The sequence below is a fragment of the Trichosurus vulpecula genome, chromosome 8 (genome assembly GCF_011100635.1).
Source record: "Trichosurus vulpecula isolate mTriVul1 chromosome 8, mTriVul1.pri, whole genome shotgun sequence".
Taxonomy (NCBI): Eukaryota; Metazoa; Chordata; class Mammalia; order Diprotodontia; family Phalangeridae; genus Trichosurus; species Trichosurus vulpecula.
The window spans coordinates 125,016,720-125,039,485 of record NC_050580.1 but is presented as its reverse complement, the minus strand read 5'-3'; the positions used below and the strand labels follow the sequence as shown (position 1 = coordinate 125,039,485).

The 22,766-nt window shown below is 44.0% G+C and overlaps 1 protein-coding gene across 1 annotated transcript in view; it reads right to left on the bottom strand.

The window, feature by feature from the left end:
* The window catches only part of LOC118829619 (NT-3 growth factor receptor), a 164,297-nt gene extending 162,296 nt beyond the window's left edge, over positions 1-2,001 (bottom strand). The window contains exon 1 of the mRNA XM_036736568.1: positions 1,745-2,001. Within this exon, the coding sequence (XP_036592463.1) occupies positions 1,745-1,992 (248 nt within the window). The 5' untranslated portion in view covers positions 1,993-2,001. The remainder of the gene's footprint in view (positions 1-1,744) is intronic.
* Between the last annotated feature and the right edge of the window lie 20,765 nt (positions 2,002-22,766).

Here is a 22,766-nt window from a genome sequence, read left to right as displayed (position 1 = left end):
CTTTCTACACCCCCTCACCGAATCCTGAGAATCCTGTGACACGAAGGGAGGGAGGGGCAGAGAAGAGAAACCATGGACCGACCAGCAAGTTCCATCCATTCTGCTTGTCCTGCCCCCTCCCCTTCTTCCCTCCTTGCCAACCTTGTTGTTTTTTCTTTTCATTTCAAGCTGGGTTTGGAAAGGGATATGGGAGTGGGTGGATAGAACACAGATATGGGTCAATCTCATTTCCTGGGGCAGGAGTCAGAGGCATTTGCTTGGCTATGTTGTTCCCTAGGTCTGTGAACAGCAAGACTACATGTATGGAGGAACCATTAGCCAAAGAAGGTGACAAGGCTGGGCTTTTAAGAGAGCAGAGCTGCAATTCTTTCCTGGCTTTGCAGCAATTACACTGTGACCAAGCAGAAGAGAACCTCTAGGAAGGATGAGACCCAAAGCATCTTGCCCACTTACCAATCCGGAAAGGTTAAAGACTGACTGAAAAACAACCCCCAAATTGCCCCCCAAACACCCTCTGTGACTTCAATCCAAATCCTTCCTGGATTTGCTCTCAGGAAAAAAAATTCCACCCATGTATGGAGTTCCAGGATCTGAGTAGTGAGAAGTAATTTCCCTAAATAATCACATTTCTATTTTCATCATGATAATAAGAATTGGAGTTCACCTCACCAGATCAGATCCAAAAATAAAAAGCCAATTGAGAAGATAGGCTCCATTGCTCTTGCCCTCTCTCTCTTTCTTCCAACCCTCTCCCCCTTCTCCCACACACAAACTGTTTGAAGAAAGAGAAAAGGCCACTGTGACCCCCAGATATGGGCCAGAAGTGTCTGATTCAGATAAAGCTAAACCAGGCAAATGCCACTCAAAGTTCAATACTCCAAATAAACAGACTGAGGATGTTCAAATGAGAATTTTACACACACACACACACACACACACACACACACACACACACCCTGCCCTTTCCCTTCTGCCTCCAGTCTCAGAGTCCTCCGGAAGGGATCTCAAAACCAAAATAGTTAAAAGGCAGATAATTTGCGGGTACCCAGAAGCAAAGAGTCCTGTGGGAAAAGAAGGTGAGGTACAAACGTGGGGACGTGAAGTGGAAAATATCAGAAGGTAGAGAGGGTGAAGATCTATTCATCTGGGACCAAGGAATGACATTCTATCCACATCTTAAGTCTCCGAAAGCCCGGAGAGCTGAAAACTTGTTTGCTTGTCATTGTCGGGCTTTTTATCTGCTTCTTTCATCCCTCAAAAAGGAAACAGTTAAACACTGAGGCTCCTCTAGAGCTGCTAGAAGTCTGGCTCCTGCCCTCCCAGCTTCAGCAGCCACTGCTGCTGCTGCTGCTACCGCGGAGGAATTAAATAAACCTCATTCACTTTATCCTACTTAAGCATGGCCAAACTGTTGCTATTTAGAGGGGGCAGAAAATTCGATTCTCTTCCTTGGAATGATAATGAGGGTGGGGGCGAGGGCAGAGGGCAGGCAGGGGTGCTGGAAGAGACGCAATCACAATCTGAGCTGGGGAAAACCAAGTAAATAAGAAGATCATTCCCAGCCCGGGCTGGAGTCACCTGGAAATACGCAAACTGCGTTAGCATCTTCCCTGGCAAAACACACACACACACACACACACACACACACACACACACACACACACACACACACACACTACTGTGAGCTGTAAGTCGGGGGTGGGGAGAGGGAGAGCGAAGCGAGAGAACCGGAGAACTGACTTACATGGAAGTGATATTCCTTGAGATGTCCGTGATATTGATGCTGGCGTTGCCATTGCTGTTCCCTGAATCCTGCCCTTCCAAGAGGGGGAAGAGATTCCCATCATCGGGATTCTTGCAGTTGATCTCTGTCTTACTGCAGACACAGTTCGCAGGGCAAGCCAGCACCGAACCCAGATAGTCCAGCCAGAAGCTTCCCAGCAAAAAAATCCTCCAGAAACTGCACTTGGTAGGGCAAAGAGAGACATCCATCTCCGATTGCTGCTTCTAAAAAAGAGGAGGAGGAGGAGGAGGAGAGGGGGGGGGGGTGGGGGGAGAAGGGGGGAAGGAAACAAAGACAGTGAGGGAGGGGGGAAGGGAGGGGGAGGGGGGGACTCTGTCTTTGGAACGCCGAGTGATCAGATGCAAAATCCTCCAGCGGATGGAACCATCGTGGCCGCCGGGAAGATACGCGGTAATTCCCCTACAGTAGCGGTCTGAAATGCATGGTGGATAGGTCTCCCTTGCTGCCTTGTTGATTCCAGGTTGGTAATCAAGCCGCTCTCTCTGACTCTGATACTTGTGAGGATTGCAACAGAAGATGGGGAGGCAAAAAAAAAAAAAATGGTGCTAAAGTCACCAAGTCCCACCTACTGGGCAGAATTAAAACTGACACACCTGCAAAACACACACACACATACACATACACACACGCATATACACACACGCTGAGAGCCGAGGCGGAAGATGCAGTCCGAGCTGCAGCAGCAGCAGCAACAGCGAATGCCTTGCAGCGCGCCAGCAGAAATGGACAAGTGCTGCCTTCCGAAAGGGATGGGTTATCGGACCGTCTTCCTCATCTCCCTCCCTCTCTCCCTCCCTCCCTCTCCCCCCCCCACTCCACCCCCAGTTACCCGCCTTCCCCTTCTCTGCTGGGAGCAGCAAGAGAACAGAATCTCCCCCCACCCTTCCCCAGCTCCCCACGCCCCTCTTCGGTCAGTCCTCCCCTCTCCTCTCTTCTCTCCCCTCCCCTGCTCTCTCCTCTTCTCCTCTCCTCTCCTCTCCTTTCCTCTTTTTTACTCTCCCCACCCACCCACTCACTCTTCGCTTCTCTCCACCACCACTACCACCACCACCACTATCAGCAGCTGCCGCGGCGGTGGAGGCTTCTCAGCTGAAGACCGAAGCCATAGAGAAACAGAAACAGGATGGGGGAAAAGTTCCAGTTGGGATTGCAATGGTTGGGGCTGATGGGGAGTTAGGAGAGATTGGGAGGAGGGAAGAGGGGAAAAGGTTCTATGGGCTTCACTTTTTGGCCCCGGCGCTCTGAGATTTTGCTGCAATCCGGACCAAAAGAAGGAAGTGAAATTAACAGGGACGCAGATGCAAAAGGCTTCCAGAGCGGACTGGAAGGCGGGGGAGGGGGAAAGGGGGGGGGGGGGGAAATCGTGCTTTTTAGTTGTATAGATCATAGTACTGAAGAGTGGAAAGTGGCGGGCAAGGAGTGAGCCAGGAGCCAGTGAAAGGACTTGTTTAGAACGAGAGGAGTTGTTATTAATATTATTAATAATAATAATGTCCATAATAAAGAGGGTCTGTCGCTGGAATGGGCAAGAGGACACTGCCTATGGCTGGTTGACTGGCTGGCAGTGTGCTTGAGGGCTTCCAGTCGGGAAAGGGGGACTTCTTTAGCCCCCTGATCTTCCTTTGCTGTATGTGCAGTCCTCGGTCATACGTGGACAGTAATGAAGAACGAAGGAAGAAGCGGGTGCTGAAAAGACTGCGCTCCGAGGGCTGAAACGGCATCGGGAGAGCCGTGTGTGAGATGAACAGCAGAGCGAATTGAGATGCATAGTGCATTTTTTGGCAAGCACAAACCCCCCCCCCCCCACCAGATCAGAGAGCCCTATTTAATTTGCTCGGCGTTTCCGTAGCATTGCGCTCAGTGCCTGGGCGAAGAGGTTGTTTTCCATACCCACATTTTGGGGTCCGTTCCTAGAATGCCCCTACCCCCAAATACACGCACAATTTTTCTCCAGACACACCTTCCTGATTAATGCCTTCAGACTTCTACCAAAATCTGGGCTCCTTCATGGGGAGTGGGGAGTGGAAGAGGGTCTCTGCTTCTTGTTAAGTAGGGAAATATTTTTGTTTTGAACACCAGGGAAGTGGCTGGCATCTGTTTGCAGGGGGAAAATAGAGCAACGGTATTACCGGGAGCCAGTGAGGTTAGGGGAGTTGCAGCAGACAACACACTATTTACACTCGGGGAAAAGCAACCTCCTCCTTCCACTTAAGTAAAGGGAAAGTAGAAGAAGCAAAATGAACTGGATTCAACTGGCTACAATGTCTGGATGTATTTCTTTTTCTCCCCCTCTGGTGGATTCCAATGCTGGTCATGCAGCTTGCCGGCAGGAGGGGGGAAGGGGTGTGGAGTCCTACCAGCCAAACCCCAAGGCAGACCCATAGCATCAGAGGCTCTGAGAGTGGCACTGTCGCAGGGAGCAAACTTGGAAGGAAAAGGGAACTGAGAACATGACTATAAAAGGCACTTTGTTGGCTGCATGTCATGTTCCTTATCCTCCCTCCCCCTCTGTAAGGATTTTATCCCCTGCCCCTAACCCTGTGCCTGTGATGTCACACTGGGTTGCTTGCTGTGGCCTTCAGAGCCCGGGTCACCCATCTTTTATTTTGGCTTCACACCAGCAGGAGGCGACAATGAGTGGATCCTCTTCAAAATCTGAAACCAATTCAATGTGAAGATGGGACCGTTTGACCCCATACCTGGCATTTATGCAGAGCTGGAGTAATCTCAAGCGTGTTCTCATGTTATGGTCAACATACACTGTGCATTTTAGTACATTCTTTTTTAGAAAGAGAAACTGAGGCACAGTTGCACGTTGAATTTTCCCAGTTGTGTGAGATAGCCACAGACACTGTATCTGAGAACCATCTTCTTCTACCAGCTATATGTCAATATTTGACAGTATCCCCCAAATGACGAATGTAAATCAAATCTAAGTTTAGCATCAGTTTTAGTCTCCCTCATTCCCTAATTCAGCCTTGAAATAAAATGGTTGTTGGAGATGGCAGGGGGAGCACTTTAAAAAATTATGATTTTTTTAACATTGCCAGAGCAGATGGGGGAGTGCCTGGATGTTAGAACAAAATAGAAACCTTAAAAGAGCCTTTGGAGAGTTGGTGAAAATACCAGCTAAGAATCAAGGGAACACAATTTTTAATTGAAATAGAAAATGGTATAGAGGATGTTGCATTTATGCTTGAGCTTAGACATCAACCCAGAATAAGAGCTTTAAAGTAAAAAGGAAACCATAAGAAAACTGGCCTTGGAGGCTGGAGACTCAGATTCTAGTCCCAGCTTGTCGCTACAGGACCTTGGCAAAGTACACTTTCTCTAAGCCTCAGTTTCCTCCTATTAGAAATGTGGTCTTGATGATCTCTAAAGTCCCTTCTAGCTCTAAAATACTGAGTATATATGATCTTAGAGTCAAGGAAATGAGCTGAGAGTAGGTTACTGTTCCTATTGAGTTAACAGAAATCAAGCTACAAAGAGAATAAGGATGAGTGCCCCACTTTTACCACCCAGAGAAATGCTTATAGTCCTGTGGCTCTGGGGATGGCCAGATATTTGGAGTGGAAAAAGGAGAAAGGTCTCAGCAGAAGCCCTTGCATAATTAGGTGGGAAAATCTGGGTCAAGGGATCCAGATGCCACCCCCTTAAACTTGGCAACTTTCCATGCCTGAATTTACCAACTCAGTGCCAAAGGATTAAATTTCCATTGACAAAAGGAAACTCCCTCTCATCGTGTCTATTTCCCATCCTTTAAATGCCACCAGGTTCTGGGGAGAATGAAGTCTGAGTTTAGCATTCCCTATTGTTTTGAAGGGACAATTCAATCTCATTTCTATTCCTTTTTGACAAATGGGTTCTTAGGAAAATGTCTTTAAAAGGAGAAAAAATGTATTCTCATGTATCCCTTTGGATCATTAGGAGGCAAGAGCAGACCCAAGTTTCTTGAAAGGAAAGGAAAGCTTAAGAGTCCCTTTAAGACAAAGCAGGTAGCATCTGATCCTAAGGGAAGGAGAGAAGTAGATGGTCCCGAATAAGGTTCTGAGTTCACCAAGCCAACCTTTGTAAAGAACTTCCTCCCAGGTGACACTGCCCTGGTTTTTTCCTTATCTGAAAAAGTTGGCTGCAGAACCACAAAATTTCAGAGTTGGAAGACCATTTGGTACAACCTGTACCCAAAAGGAATCCTTACTCTAATGTGCCCCATGAGTGGTCATCCAGCTTCTGATTGAAGACCTCCAACGAGGGTAATCACAGAGTTCTAAAGGCAGCCCATTCCACTTTTGAACAGCTCTAGTTGTTAGGAAGTTTTTTCTGACATCAAACCTAAATTTGTCTGTTTACAACTGCCACCCACTGCTCCTGGCTTTCACTGCTGGGACCAAACAGGAGAAATCTAATTCATCTCCCATGAGGTAGCCCTTCAAAGATTTGGACACAGCTATCTTGTACCCACTAGACCTTCTCTTCTCCAGACCAGACATCCCCAGTTCTTTCAATGACTCATATTATGGTACAAAAACATTATTACTTTGGTCATCCCAGTAAGATTTCAACTTGCCCATAGATTTGTGAAGTTTTCATATAGAGCCAGGCACAGTTCTCTCCGTGCCATTTGTCCTGTTTAGGAGCCCTGCAGAAATAGGCAAAATGGTGGCCAGGAATTCACCACTTGCTGGTGCCATCTTAAGCTCCACAGATAAGTGTCTATTTACCCTCTCAGTCTACATCTGAGAAAGACGATGGTATAATGAAAATAGTGATAGGTTTGCAGTAAGAGGACTTGGGTTCAGATCCCACACTTATGAATATGTATAAATTTGGGCAAGTCATTTAAGTTTTCTCTTCCCAGTTTCCTCTAAATCTATGATCCTATAATATACCTGTGGAGTCTAGTTCCTGCTCCCATCAATGCACCATCAATATCAAGTCAGGTGAGTGAGTCATATCACTGAATGGAGGTTTCAGCGTGGTGTAGTGGAAAGAGCCTTACCTTAGAGGAAGACCTGAGTTTAGGTCCAGGCCATGCCATTTAATAACTAAATGACCTGGGACAGGTCACTGACCCTCAGTTTCCTCCTCTGTAAAATGAGGGAGTTGGGCTAAATAATCTCTAAATTTGCTTTTTTTTTCTCTAACATTCTGACTCTATGAACTCCATGGCTATGAATCAATTAATATGAAGTTGCCCCAAACACCAAAGGCTATGTTGTCAAGTTCTATACCCAGAGGCAGAAATATCATCCATAAAGCATGAAATTCTAGGAAAAGGAAGCAGGGGTAAGAGTGAAGGAATTCTGAGGTTTTAAAGCAAGGCTACTCCTCAAAATATCTTGGAGACCAAAACAAAGGACTGGCGGTAAGCACATATGCCTGCCTTCTGGAAGCCACTAGGGAGCTGCTCTGGGAAACCACAAAGTGGTCTTGGTGCCATATCACAGCTATGTCCTATGGATGAATATAGGAAAGCAGAAAGAGACAGGTACACTTGACTACTCAAACTCAGGAAGACATTAGGTGATTTGGGCAATTGTTCATGGTAAATATAAACCAGGAAATACAAAAATTGCAGGGTATGCTGCATCATCCTGGAGACAAGAACAAGGGAAATCAAGCAGCCAAGTGGCCCCTGAGATGAGGTAAAGTTTCCAAAATGGAAACACTGACTCAGAGGCCTGTCCTTAAGTTCATAGGTCCAAGACCTGGATATTGTGACAAAGTCTATTTTTCCATATTCTTTTAAGAATAATATTCTAGATTTCCCTATTCTTTGGAGTTCATGCCCCCTTGATAACCTCACATGTCTTACCTCACAGGTAACCTCACAGGTCAATGCTCTTGACCAGAAATGGTGACTTTGACCTGTATACTCTTAATTTTGTACTACCCCCTTGAGTTCTCCACTTCTAAAAAGTACATGACTCAGCTTTGCTTCTCCTACACACACACACATACACACACACACACACACACACACACACACACACACTCAACACTCATACCCCCATTCCTCCAGATTTGAGATCTATTCTTGTAAGCCAAAAATAGAATATTCTTGCCCATCCTAACACCAAGAGCTATGGGTCTCAGATCACACAGAAGGCTTCCAGACTATGGAGCTATGTGGTTAAAGTCATTTCACTAGCTCTAGTTCCTATAGCAAGTACATATGGCAAGTCACTACCTCGCTGACCTTCTACAGTTGGGCTAGACAGTCTCCAGATTTCCTTCTATCAACTTCACAGAGTTTCACATCTTCAGCTATCAATAAATTATATAAAGTTGCCACAACTTCCCAAACTGTTGTCTTCCTAAGGGGACTCCCTCCATCTTTGCACACCATCCTTCCAGTGTGACCCAGAGACTATATTCCCTCTGACAAATTTCTGCCATACTTGGGGGTGGTGGGGGGAGGTATTCACTCCAGTCACTCTACATGCTCTTCTTATTCCAGAAGAAAAAAACAGAGCAGATGCAAACTACCATATTCAGAGTTACCAGACACCTGCTGACTATTGGGGAGAAAAGCTTCATGGGCTGGGAGCTGGTTTCTCTGTTTCTGTGGAAGGACAGCTCCTCAAGGCAGCACCACTCCACCCCCTTGCTCCAGGGTGGCATCTGACTTCAGTCTTGACTCAGAGAGGGGGAGAGCTCCATATTGACTCACTAGTAAGTATGAGCAATTGAGATGGATAAAGAATCAAAAAGCAGAGCAGCCACACAGCCCTGTGCTGTCACTGGGGCACATTTCTTTCCCTCAGGCCTGCCTAAGCTAACCAATTCACAGGAGCCTCAAAGAGGAATGCAGCTGAAGCCCAGCCCCCTTATCCCTAGGAATAGGTTCTGTTTCAGTATTTGATCCACCAACATGCCCATTCTCTCCTTGCAAGTGAGAAAGTTCTGAGGACTCCTGCAAATGAGTGAGCTTTGCACTGTGGCTCCAAGAATTGAGGAAGCAAGCAATCTGTGTCCTCCCACCTTAGCCTAGCCCAAAGGGCCAAAATTCCAATTCAGGAATGTGATCTCCTCACAGGGACTAGAAAGAGTTGATGCCTTGGTAGCCAAAATATTGGGAAGGGCACCTTAGGGAAGGACCACTTAAAAGAAACACTGAAGAAAGGCAGGTTTTTAATAGCACAACTTCCCATCGCAGAGACCCAGAAAATAGAATCTCCGCCCCTTATTTTAGGAGCAACATGGCACAGTATAAAAGCATTGTGGTTCTTGAGTCAGAGGTCCTGGGTTAAAATCCTACCACGAATGCGTACCCATATATGCAGGAACTTAGACAAATCATTTAAGCCTCTGTGGGCCTCAGTTTCCTCATCTGTAAAAATGAAAGCATTAGACTTGGTTACATCATCATCATAGCTAATGCTATATAGTATTTTAAGGTTTGCAAAGTGCTTTACATCTGTTATCTCATTTGACTCTTAAAGTTGCCCTGTGAGGTAGGTGCTATTATTATCTCACACACATACATTTTACAAACAAAGGAAACTGAGGCTGAGAGGTTAAGTGACTTTCCCAGAGTAACTCAGCTAGTAAGTTGTCAGAGACAGCATTTCAACATAGCTCTTCAATACTCCAAGTCTAACACTCTATAGCAGCTCTATATCTGTGATCCTATGAATCTCCCAACAGAATATAAGTTTCTCAAGGACAAGGATTGTTTCTTACCTGGTGATGAAATCACCATCTCATGAAGCATCCCATTCCATTTTGGGCCTCAATAATTGGTTAAAAAAAAGTTCTTCCTCGTGATAACTAAAATATGCCTCTATATAACTTCCAATAAAAGATAAGGACTGCACTGTGTTGGTTTTGTTGTTGTTGTTGTTGTATATTTGTATCTGCAATGTTTTGCACACAGTAGACACTTCATAAGTCTTTGTTTCATTCAAACATTTCCACTCTGCTCTCTTACTACACAGAGCATACAAACCTGGAGCAAGCCTCAAGTGTCTCAAATATCTCCCATATCCTAGCAATGGACACCAAGCCCCAATAAGCTTCTCCTTAGATAAGCCTTGTTTGGGTAAGCTCTTAGAGAGGGCCCAGTGTACTAACTCAACAGGCAGTGCCTGGGTACACATGGGATCCCTTTCTGTCTGTTCTCAATTCTATTGCAGCCCTTGGTGCCCATTCCAAGCTCATACTGGAAGCACAATCATTGTCTCCATCTGCTCATCCTCTCTTTACCCTAGTGAATGTCATTTTCCATGCTTAGAGACAGAAAATGAAAATCAGAGCTGGAAGAGACTTGAGATATCATCTCATTCACCCTCCTTACTCTGCATAATGAAACTAAAGTCCAGGGAGGTCATACAGCTAGTTAGTAACAAAACTAAGACAGGAACCTAGGTATCCTCTATTCCATTATACCACATCATCAGCCCCCTCTCTCTACCACATCCCCACTGTCCATGCCCAATTCAGCCTACTCGACACTCGGATGCAAAGTGCTCCATCAGTCCACCCCTGCCTTTATCACCTCCTACCTCTCCCCCTCTCTCCCACCTGTTCCCTTTGCTGTAAAATTAAGCCCTCTTCTCCTTGCCAGTTGTTACTTTTTCTCCTATCCCCAACTCTGTGCCTTCTGCCACAATTCCACATACATATAACCACCTCCTCCTTCTACCCCTTCTTTCAAAGCCCTCTTCAGAATCCACCTACTCCAGGAGAGCCTAACCTAATTAAATGATCAAGATGAAAATGTTCTCCTTCCTGAAATCATCTATCAAACCAGCACTCCCTTCCCAGGCTGGTGACATCACCAAATGCATAATCCAACCTAATCTAAGATGCATTGCATCCCAGAGATTGAGTGGTGTCATGGAAATAAACTTGTAAGTTGGGAGTTTGGAGGTCTAGTTCAGCTCTTCTATAGCCAGTTGTATCACCATGGGGAGTTTACTTAACCTTCTTGAGGTTAAATGCTTTGAGTTTTTTTCCAGCTGTAAAATTATGTTCCTATATCATCATCAACAAGAGGGTTTCCAAGGCTTGTGTGTCCTCTTTAGTATCTAGCACAATGTCCTTCAATATTGATCATTCATAATTTTGAGCACAAAGGTGATCTTGGAGTAGGAAAAGAACTGAAGTGGCCTTCTTCATCTGCATCCTAGTACTGACTCAAGACAAACCAGATGTGCTCAATTCCATTTCCTTCCGCAAATCAGCACCATGGATGGCTCACCCGGTCCCACCTAGACCTTCATCAACTAGGAGAGAAAATGAAATTCCTTCTCTAGTGTTCTTCCCTAGAGATCATCCTGGCTTATCTTTTTTTAGACAGATATAAACCACCCAGGAAGACAGGGAGACGAGGAACTGTATCTACATCCATAGGTGCAGAGAAGAGGAGACAAAATATTGGCTAAGTGGAAATCAGAGCAAGAAATCACCAAATCTGCTCTAATTTTCACTGACACAGGCAATTACAACGGAGCTTGCACATACGCATTTAAGTAGGTATTAAGAGGAAATGGAAAACCAACAAATTAAAGTCTCGTTGTCTGAGACACAGGCAAAGGAATTTGGAAAAGCGTTATATCAAAGAGGGAGTTAGTTGCCTTTGTATTTGTCTTTGTAAGCCAAAAATTATGGCTGCTCTTGCTGCTTTCTTCTCAGTCCATCTAGCCCATAGTACCAGATGCACTCCTTGGATATGACTTATAAGTAGGACTGGATGCTGAGAAAGCAGAAATCCAGCCTGGGAAGTCTACAAACTACATGACACATAGAAAGGAAGGGTCTGTATAAATCATAGGATTATAGATTTAGAGCAGACCTTTGGAAACCATTAAGTATCTCTCATTTTACAGATGAGGAAATTGAGGCATAAAGAGGTTAAATGACTTATCCATAGTCACACAGCTGGTGTCAGAGGAAGAATTTGGGCCCATGTTTTCCTGATTCTGTGTCCAGTGTCCTATTCACCGTAACAGCTCCAAGCTTCATGCAGTAATTCCTTCCACAGAAACCTTGATAGTCATTTAGCTTCCACTTTTCCTCTAGCAATGAGCTCACCACCTCATGAAGCAGCCCATTCTATTTTAGACAGCTCTAATTAACAAAACTATCTGTCTTTAACTGAAAAAAAAAATTCTGCCTCCGTGTAATTTCCAATAAATGGTCCTACTTCTGTTCAGTGAAACCACAGAGAATGTCTACTGCTTTTTCCATGTGATGGTTCTTCGCAAATTTGAAGACAGATCTCCTGTTCCCTATAATTCTTCTCTTCTGCAGGCTAAATATCCTTAGTTCCTTCAACGATGCCTCCTTTGACAGTTTCCAGGCCCTTGACCATCCTGGCTACCCTTCCCTGGATATGCTCCAGTTTTTCAATGTTCCTCTAAAATGTAGTGCCTAGAATTGAATACATTGCCCAAACATGGTCTGACTAGTATAGAATACACTGAGACTACTTCTTCCCTTCATTTGGACACCGTAATTCTATTTTTACAACCTGACACTGCATTAGTTTATTGGCAGCTACATCACAGTGTTAGCTCAATAAAGTTAAGGTTGGATGCCAGGTAATCTACCTAAAGACTTGTGAGATGTTGCTTTTTAAAACTTTTCCACCGTAGAGAGGGAAGAACAGTGGCTTAAGCCCCTGGGAACTTGGTCACAGGGGCTACGATCATGTGAATTGATCTGGCTTTCTTCATGGAGTTAACCCTCGATCTGATTGAAACATCCACTGAATATTGTCTTTGAAGGAGACAAGTATTTTTCGTTAACTTTCCCCAGGATTAATTCTAGGAGACTTCCTGCTTTTTCCCTGTCACAAACTGATTTCTCTACCACTTTTATGTATTGTTGTTGTTCAATCTTTTTCATTTGTATCCAACTCTTCGTGACCCCATTTGGGGTTTTCTTGGCAAAGATGCTGGAGCGGTTTGTCATTTCTTTCTCCAGCTTATTTTACATATGAGGAAACTGAGGCAAACAGGGTTAAGTGACTTGCCCAGGGTCATACAGATAGTAAGTGTCTGAGGTCAGATTTGAACCCAGGGAGGTGAGTCTTCCTGACTCCAGGCCTGGCATTCTATCCGCTGTATCACCTAGCTACCTCAACTCTTCTGTGAACCCCGATTATTTCTGAATCCCTTAAATCCTCTGTCCCTTCTTTCCCACTATCCCCTATTCCTGTAATTTCAACTTCCTCTGGCTTCTCCTCTCCTATTTTTATGTACTTTGTCTCTGGTTTCTATTCTCTCAGGAGAGGGCATTTTCTCCACATCTAGATCCCTAAAACCCTAAAGTAAAGAACCTCAGAACATCAAATCTCAAGCCCTGACTAATACAAGCCGAGAAACTTGAATCTCTCCAATATAACCAGAGCTATTTCTTTCAAAAGCCCCCTGATTCCCATAGTTTCTTGAGCTATAAGAAAGCAAAAGAAGAGCTTGGCTATGGATAATTTCATGAAATTAAACAGAGTACTGGGAGGTAGGCATAGAAATTAATATGTTCAGGGGCAGCTAGGTGGCGCAGTGAGTAGAGCACTGGCCCTGGAGACAGGAGGACCTGAGTTCCAAATCTGGCCTCAGACACTTGATACATTTACTACCTGTGTGACCTTAGGCAAGTCACTAAACCCCAATTGCCCTGCCTTCCCCCTCCAAAATAAAGAAATTAATATGCTCAAAGCTTCTTAGACTTGCAGCTCAAAGAGACTTAAAAGGTCATCAAGTTCAACCTCTCTTCCATCCCTTTTTAACAGGTGAGGAAACAGGTCTGAAGGGGCTAAGTGACTTGCTTACGGTCACAAGGTTCACAATTTTGACAGTTAAGATGTGAACTCAGGTCCTCTGACTTCAAATTTAGCACTCTCTCTGATGCACAACACATACAGGCATTCATCTATACATTCTGACCTACACAAATATTCACACAGACACTTTTCCATAGATATAACTTGAAGCCCCCAGCATGACAGAAGCATATTCACTTAGATTCCTGTCCTCCCAGTCCTTAGCCCCACTGCATTGACCCCAGCAAGATTCTTGAGTCTTACCTTGGAGTGGTGCTAGCCCAATTTCCTGCATGCCTACTTATTGATTGATGGATTGGAATTAGACCAGAGTCATATCCCTGAGTCATTTCTCCAGTCCAACACTCTTATATCCAAGCCCCCAACAATGACTGGGCACTGAGGCCAAAGTCACAGTTTCCCTCTCCTAGTTGGTTCCCCCAAACAAGAACAAGCTGTTCTAGAACTATAGAGCAACGCAAGCGTATCACAAATATAAGCTTGCTGGTCAAAACAGGGAACAAAGTGAGAGTATGTTGGTATTGTGGTATATTCTAGCATACAACCACTATGGAGATGACACTCAGAATGAAGTCTACTGAGAATGGAGTGTGGCATCTTCTTCCTACAAGAATGAAAGTATGTGTCAGCTGGGAGTCTTAAGAGAAGCTAATGACCCCCAAGTCCAGCCTCGAAAAGGCCCCAGTATGGCTCTAGTGTCTGTAGCATCTGTATCTTACAGCTCTCCAGCTTGGAACAGACTATAAATGGTGGAGAGACTCAAACTGAGTTGTCAGTGGAAGAAGGAGGTTCTTGTTTTAAGTCAAAACTCAGCTGGAGACTTAAGGCCTGAAAACTCTGTCCTTGGGAGAAACAGAACAAAGATAGAACCTCATTGGCAAGTTAGGCATAGTATATCAACCTCATTCATGATGGGAGATGAGGCATGGGTAAATTCAAAGCACTGGCTTGCTTTTCTATAGAGCCTTGAGGTATACAAAACATTCTTCTGATCCCTTCAATAATCCTGTGAATTGGAAACTATTATTATCTCTGTTTTACAAATGATAAAATTCAGATTCATCCAGGTTTAGTGACTTATCCAAAGTCACAGAGTTGGAAAAATTTGAACTCAGGTCTTCCTGAGTCCTGGCTCATTGCTCTATCCAACACCCCCTGTTACCTCTCATTGCTCAATACTGGCTAAAGAAGGCAAAAGTGGAGAAAGATGGCAGAGTGATAAGATCCCACTCTCAAGGAACAGATTATTCAGTAGCATTTTGCCTAGAGTCAAATGCTACATTAACCACTTCCAGCAGTCAAGAGAAAGATCTCAGGAGCTGAGTCTCTTGCATGCTTGATGGAGTCCTACTTTATTGTTGAGATACCTCCCCAGTATTACCCCAGACCTTGAGCTCCAGCCCCAGAGAAATTGACAAGCTAATCACAGCTCTGCCAGCTCAACTGGGCCCCTCACCCAACCCACTGGCTGCCACGCTGGAGAGGATCTGTGAGGAGTGTTAACCATCGCACTAATGTGTAGGATCTAATCTCTCTTCTCCCAAGTAGAGATGACAGGTACTCATGTGCTCAGTGGCATAATTGTGTTTTGATGTGGCATGCCAGTATACAGAGAAAGACAGTTTGCCACAAAAGTAAAAGCTTAAACTGATTGAAGAAAAGGTAACACCCCCCAAAACACACACACACACACACACACACACACACAAAACACACACACATACACAAACACACCTTTCAGGGCCATGGCTTCCTCCAGGATAAACTCGGTACTTCCAGATACAGGGTTGGAGAAGGAAAAAATGTCATCATCTTCAGGGAATAGGGAGTAATTTGTGCAGGAAACAGAAAATGAAGAAGAACCTTTGCATCTCAACATTGTGCTGGGATCAGGTCTGGTGAGGGAGAAAAGGCCAGCAATCAGGACAGCTGGGCTCTATAAGAGCCAGGGTGGACTGGAGAGGAGAACAAAACCAATGGGCTAGGGTGGGAGTGGGGGGAAGGAACCCTACAACCCACCCCAGAAGACATCCATTTTTCTAGCATTTGCTGAGTGAGGGGGTAGAAAGACTGGAGGCGGAGAATTTGGCACTGACGTGGCATTGAATGTCCTACCAAAAAAATCTGTAATAAACAAATCAATAATTAAGAGAGGATGCACATTAGCCTTTGAACAAGCTCCAGATGGCTTTTTTAAGACTTTGCATTGCAACTGTGTGAGGTGAACAAGTGGGTGTGTGTATGAAGGCCCGGGGTAGGGGCGCAAAATGGGATGGGGGCAAAGGGAGAGACAGGAATAGGATGGGGGTGGAGAGGGAAGCAGGAATGTGAGTGGGTGTGTGACTATGTACTGTGCAGTGATGTCCATGGATGAGTGTTGGTGGGAACGTTTGTGTGGGTAAGTATGTGCAGATGGGTGCCTGGGTGTGTGGGTGAGAATGTGGGGACACAGACACACATAGTGGTACAGAAGGGTGGGCTGTGTGTAGGGGAAGGATGGCACGTGGGTGGTATACTCTCCATTATAGTATATATACATATGAGTACACATGTGGGTAAATGAGGTGGAAAAGTAAACTTGGGCAGAAATGAAAGCCAGGTAAGTGTGTACGTGGGCAGCTGGCACCACATAGGTGGGTCTCCTCTAGGTGGGGAAGAATCCTGAGGGATGCATGAACAGGAGGGGAACCTATACAAAGCATTTTTGTAGAGAGTTTATTTTGCTTGTTTCAGTTTTAATTTAGAAACCTCATTTTAAATCTTTCTTCACTCAAACAGTAGGAATACCCTGGATTATGAACCACATCACTCGAAATAGCAAACTCACTTTTTGGCCCCTACTGCTTTCTTACCTCCCTGAACACCGCAGGAAGTGAATAAAGGAATCCCCTAAGTTTGCTGTTCTATGTTCAGCCTTACTTCAGGATTCACCTGTATTTCCAGACCTAGTAAAATGGCTCTGGTTCCTCTTCACTAAGGCAGTTGGCAGCATATGTCCCAATCATAGGATCATAGGAAGAGAGTTGTAGGAGATGGTAGAGGTCATTTACTCCAACCTCCTCATTTTATGGAGCAGGAAACTGAGTCTCAGGAGAAGCAACGTGCCTTATCCAAGGTCACTGCATAGCAGAGAAGAGTTGGGGATTCAAGTCCTCTGGCCCCAACTTTAATTTTGTTTCCTCCACATGGGGGAGGAAGGTGGAGAGAGAGACAGAGAGAGAGAGGCAGAAAGACAGAGACAGAAAGACAAAGAAAGAGAGAGACAAAGAGACTGTGTGTTATGGTGACTAGAGCGCTGGGCTTGGAGTCAGGAAGAGCTGGATAACTTTACTACTTTTTCATTGTGACCCCTGGACCAGTCTAGAACTGATCGTCAATTTAGAGCTGGGAGACAGCTTGGACTCCAACCAGTCCAGCTACACCATTTTACAGACGAACGAAGACTAAAAGGTTAAGTGAGTTACCCAATAACTAGTAAATACCCAATAGCTAGTAAATGTCTAAAACAGCACTTGAATCCCTATCTCACTGACTCCATGAACAGCACTAGGGCATGCTAGAGCTTATCTACTTATCTTCTAAGCAATAAACATGCTGTCAAAATCAAACTTCCTGAGGCAGCTAGGTGGGATGGTAGAATGTGAGACTTGAGTCAGGAAGACCTGAGGTTGAATACTGCCTCAGACACTAGCTGTGTGATGCTAGGCGAGTCACTTAACCTTTCTTGCCTCAGCTTCCTCATCTATAAAACGGGGATGATAATAATAGCACAAGAGATCTGTTATGAAAATCAAATGAGGTAATGCATTTAAAGTGTTTTGCAAACAAAGTACTATATAAATGCTAACTATTATTATCATTATGGAGAGAGGCAGAGAGGGAGGGAAGGATAGAGCAGGAAAGGAGGGAGGGAGAGGGAAAAGTGAGAAAGACAAAGACAGAAAAAGAGAGAGAGAAAGGAAGAGAGGAGAGGGGTGGAGAGGAGTGGAGAGGAGGGGAGAGGAGGGAGGAGGGGAGGGAGAAGGAGAGAGAAAAAAGGAGAGGGATAGAGGAGAGAAAGAGAGAGAAGAGATAATTCAGATAGGCTAAGACAGGGAAATTTCTAAAACACAATATATATGAAAATATATACAAATATACCCCTATGAATGTGCATAGATAGACATATACATATGTGTTTATACATATATATGTCTTTTTATACACACACAAACATACCTACTTAGGCAAAAGATTTTAGATCCATGAAATAAGAACCCCACCTGACTTTTCAAACCCTATAGCCCTATAGGTTTCCTATAGAAACAACTTTATTTTGTTAATGGTTACTGGGATGATTAGTCCAATAGGGCATCTACACCTTTCTCTAAGGCACTAAAAAAGCCCTGTCAGATATGACCTTACCCATATTCCCTAGAAGTTAGCAAAGGACATTAAAGCTGATATTCGCTCCCTTTTTACATATAGTTCTGCTCATTGAGCAGAACTTCCTCAAGTCCATCCCTTGAATTTACACATGGCAAAACTGAGAATGAACTTTCACATTGATAGGTCTGAGTCAACCTTCTGATATGCAAACACCCCAATAAAAGAGGCCTGGTTAAAAAGCATCTCTCAACTGGCTAACAGGTCTTCTGGTGAGATATGTAAGAATGGGGCAGGGCAAAAGAAGTGAGGGTCTGTTTCTAGAATCAGGAACTCCTGCTTGAAAATCTCTAAAAATACAGAACATGTTCTTGCAGGGGGGCTGATTTATCTGACCTTTTGCAAGCTGCTTTTTCCACAAAGGATAATTTTCTAAGCCCATTAAGCTCCAATCTTCTGTACTGAGAACAAATAGGGATGGTCTTATGCTTCTTTTAAACTGCCTTTTCACTTCTCAGACTAGGGCCAGACAGGAATTCTGGCTTGACCTAAGACTGGGTGGGAATTTCCACATCATCCTTCAAGAGGAAATAATGAATATACATTCAGTTTTGAGAAAGAACCTCCACAGTTTGGAAGTAGGGGAAAGGGATTGTAGGAGGGAAGGTAAGTGACAGGGATACCCTTGAGGCTGTCCTTCCACTTAAACCCTCCTCTCATGGGTGGAGCCTGCATTGTCTGGTATTGAAGATTGGGAAGAATCAAATGTCAAAGATCCAACCCCTGTGTGGGAGATGAACACCAGGCCTCCCTTTACCCCTCACTAATAAGAAGACTGTCTAGCCCTGAGGACCACAGCAAGCCAACCCACTTCCTTCCTTACCCATTCATCTCACTCAGCTACCCATTCCGGAATAGAGATAGACACAAGGACATGTCTACAATGTGTTTGTCTCAGGAAGAGGATTCTCAGAGACAGGACCAAGAATCATCTTGTGAAGGAAAGAATAAGGGATGAAATAAATTACTTTGGGCAAATCATTTTGACTCTCTGGGCCTCAATTTTCCCACCTGTAAAAAAGGAAAGGTAGAACTTGGCCCTCTTTAAGGTCTCTTCTAGCTCTAACATTTTGTGGTTCCAGGGGAGGAGCAGAAGTTATTCAAGGGAAAGCAAAGATCTCCTTTATCTACAAATTAACTGCCTAAGAGTTGCTAAGGGAAACCTTGCTATTCTGTTTTCTCTGTCAGGCTCCAGAAGGCACATTCAGCCTTTAGTTTCCTTTAGAAGAAAAGTCCACTGGTGCACCTATGAAAGAGGATGAAAGCAGGATCAGAAAAAGAACAGCTGGAGTTGAAATCGTAGAGCTTGTGGTGGGCAGAGACAAGTGGAGGTATGGAAAGGGAGGAGGGATGGTCTCCAGAAGGGACAACCTATCTGCTTTGATGACAAAAAGTGAATGGAATGTAAATTGTGCCTTCTGTCCTCTTTAGAGGGAGAGAGAGAGAGAGAGAGGGAGAGAGAGAATGTGTGTGTGTGTGTGTGTGTGTGTGTGTGTGTGTGTGTGTGTGTGTGTGTGTGTGTGTGTCAGTCCCTGGGCTGTCCAGGGCCTATCAGACCGCACAGTGACTTTTAGGATGGCAATATGGAAAGGGAGCAACTCTCTCTCTTTCTCTCTCTCTCTTTCTCTCTCTTTCTCTCTCTCTTTCTCCCTCTACCCTTTTCTCTCTCCTTTTCTCTGGAAACAAAAGAAAGGGTTAATGTTAGTGCTCTACTTTCAGAACTAAAGTACCTATTATTCTATTCTTCTCCATTAACAATTAATAAACTAATTTTTTAAGAATGTGCTTTAGTTATGGTTAGTTTGGGTGACTGTTGGGGAATATCTCATATTAAAACAAATCTATCAACAAATTTCAAGAGAAAACAAAGATAGATTTTAGCATCATAACAGGGCAGCTAGATGGTGCAGTGGATAGAGCAGCAGGCCTGGAGCCAGAAAGACCTGAGTTCAAATCTCATGTCAGACACTTACTAGTTACATGACCCTGGGCAAGTCGCTTAACTCTGTTCACCTCAGTTTCCTTATCTGTAAAATGAGATGGAGAAGGAAATGTCAAACCACTCTAGTATTTTTGCCAAGAAAATTCCAAATGGGGTCACAAAGAGTCAGTCAGACACAACTGAAATGACTGAACAACAACAGAGTGATGAAATATTTCTGAATTTTTTCCACAAGGATTGTCAAACTTTTTCAGCACTGTATAGTTGGACCTGAAGTTAGGAAGGCCTAGGTTTAATCCCCAGCTCTAATTGGTACCAGTCATATAACCATGGACAAGACACTTAACTTCTCTGACCATTAGTTTCCTGATCTATAAAATAAGGATAAGATCTAGAGTGTCTGTCTCACATGGTTGTTGTAAAGCTCAGATAAAATAAAGTGTGTAAAGGTATTTGCAAAAAAATACAAATAAATAAAGCTACAGCCTCTTTTGGAGGATATCATTAATAGTCCAGTAGACAATAAAGGTCTAGATTCTTCATACTCCTGCTTGCCGATCCACATCTACTGGAAGGTAGACAAGAAAACCAAGATGGAGTCTCCTATATGTGAGTGCTTGTTATTCTTATTTCTGATAAGGGGCTCGGATGGAAGTAAAATGCAACTATTTAGCTATGGCATCCCAACTCAATAACTATACATTATAGGCATGTGTCTGTTGAGGAGAGAGGAGTAGAAGACTGCTGATGAAGTTTATACACTGCTAAAAGCAATCCTCTCCTGGATTGCAAAATGCTTTCTTCACAACAAACCTGTTAGGTGGGTAATAGAAGTTTTATTAGCTCCATCTTATAGATGAGGAAACTGAGGTAGTAAAAGTTTAAGTGACTTGTACAGGATAACACAGTTCGTAGATTGGAGCCAAGATTTAGACTTAGGTCATTTTACTCCAAGACCAGTGCTCTTTACCCTAGACTATACGACCATGGCTTCTCTCATCCAACCTTATTGTCTCATGACTTTCGTTAATGAGAGAGGAAGGAGAGACAGACAGAGAGAGAGAGACATAGAGAGAAAGAGAGAAAGAGAGAGAGAGAGAGAGAGAGAGAGAGAGAGAGAGAGAGAGAGATGCTCCCTTTCCATATTGCCCTCCTAAAAGTTATTGTGAGGTCTGATAGCCCCTGGACAGCTCCAGTTCCAGCTCCAGGGAGCTAGGTGATACAGTGGACAGAGCATGGGACATGGAGACAGGAAGACCTGAGTTCAAATCCTGCCTCATACTCTTACTAGTTGTATGACCCTAGGCTATATGTTTGCCTTCTGTCTACCTCAGTTTTCTCTTCTAGAGAATGAGAATGCTAGTAATAGCACCTACCTCCCTAGGCTATTGTAAGGACAAAATGAGATAATATTTGTAGTGTTTTACAAACCTCAGAGCATTATATAAGTGCTAGTTATCATTATTATTACAGTTTTTTTACTGTTGTTACAGTAAAATTCTATTATAAGTTATTTCTCTATGATACCAATTCTGTTATTCAATCCTTCAAATAATTTGTCCCAAGTGATGCACAATGTTTCTTTTGCTTTTGTGCAAAAAGCTTATAACAGAGCTTTTATCATAGTCCTCTGATACCAATATTATCATGAAATTCTACAATGTCACTTTTTCTTCATTGCTCCCCAAAAGTTTGGTCAAGACTGGTATTTGTCTGTGTTACCAATGATCTCCTCCTAGCCCCTACCTGCATAGCCACTCAGATACCACACTCTCTGCATGAAAACTGTGGCAGAAAATCTCTACAGGTACTCTATACAGGAGGGTCCATCACCTCCAAAGCTCCTGCCCCATTGGCCTTTGGTATGGATGTGGATACCCTTCCTCCTATCCTTTTCTATACCATTTAAAAGAATTTCTATTTCTCTTCTGGTCAAGGAAAAAGGGTCCCAAAACCCAGTTCTTATTATAGGCCCTCTGCTCATACTCCAGGAATGAGGGGAGGTAGGGTGAGCTGGGGTCAAAAAGTGTGGAGAGAACCTTTTTATACCTGTATAATTCTATACCTGTATAATTTATACCTGTATAATAATGAACCAAGGTTCATCCTGAAGTCTCATAATTACCCTACCTTCCACAGAGATGTAATTTTGAAGGCTAAAGAAAGGCACCAGAGAAAACCTTCTCCTACCCCTATGCCTTATCAGAGCCTAGCTTTACCCAGAAGTCGACTGTGACTTCCAATATTTAGACATTTTTTTATTTCCCAGTATGCCTTCCCAGACTCCTGAGAGCCATTCTCCCTGCAGACAGGCTTAGATCCTTGGCCTGAGCAAAAAGGGCTGTGAGCCGTTATGTCCAGCTAATGATCTGCAGTGGGATGGAAATGAACACTGACAGCTCCTGACTTGTGCCCTTGTTATCCTGGAAAAGAAACACGAAGGCATTTTTCAAAAGCAAGCAGACTCCCAGAGAGTCTGGCAGGCAAACCACACACTTGCCTGCAGCCCACCCACTGTCCAAGCCATAGTCAAATATGCCCACTTCCCAGAGAGGTTATGGACCCTTAATTCCTTCTTCCATCATGGAAGGGTTGTAAGGGAGTAAAGTAGGATAGGCAGGGAGGGCAGAACATATCTCACCTGTGGGGCAAGTGGGAAATGTAAGAAAGACTGCAAGAAGAAATGATTTGGGAGAAATGATACAAGAGAGTAAGGAAAGTTGCAAGGTGTAGTGAAGAGATCTTTTTTTCATATTAATCTTTGTGTCTCCTCTAGTGCCTAGAGCAGGGGTTCTTAATCTGGA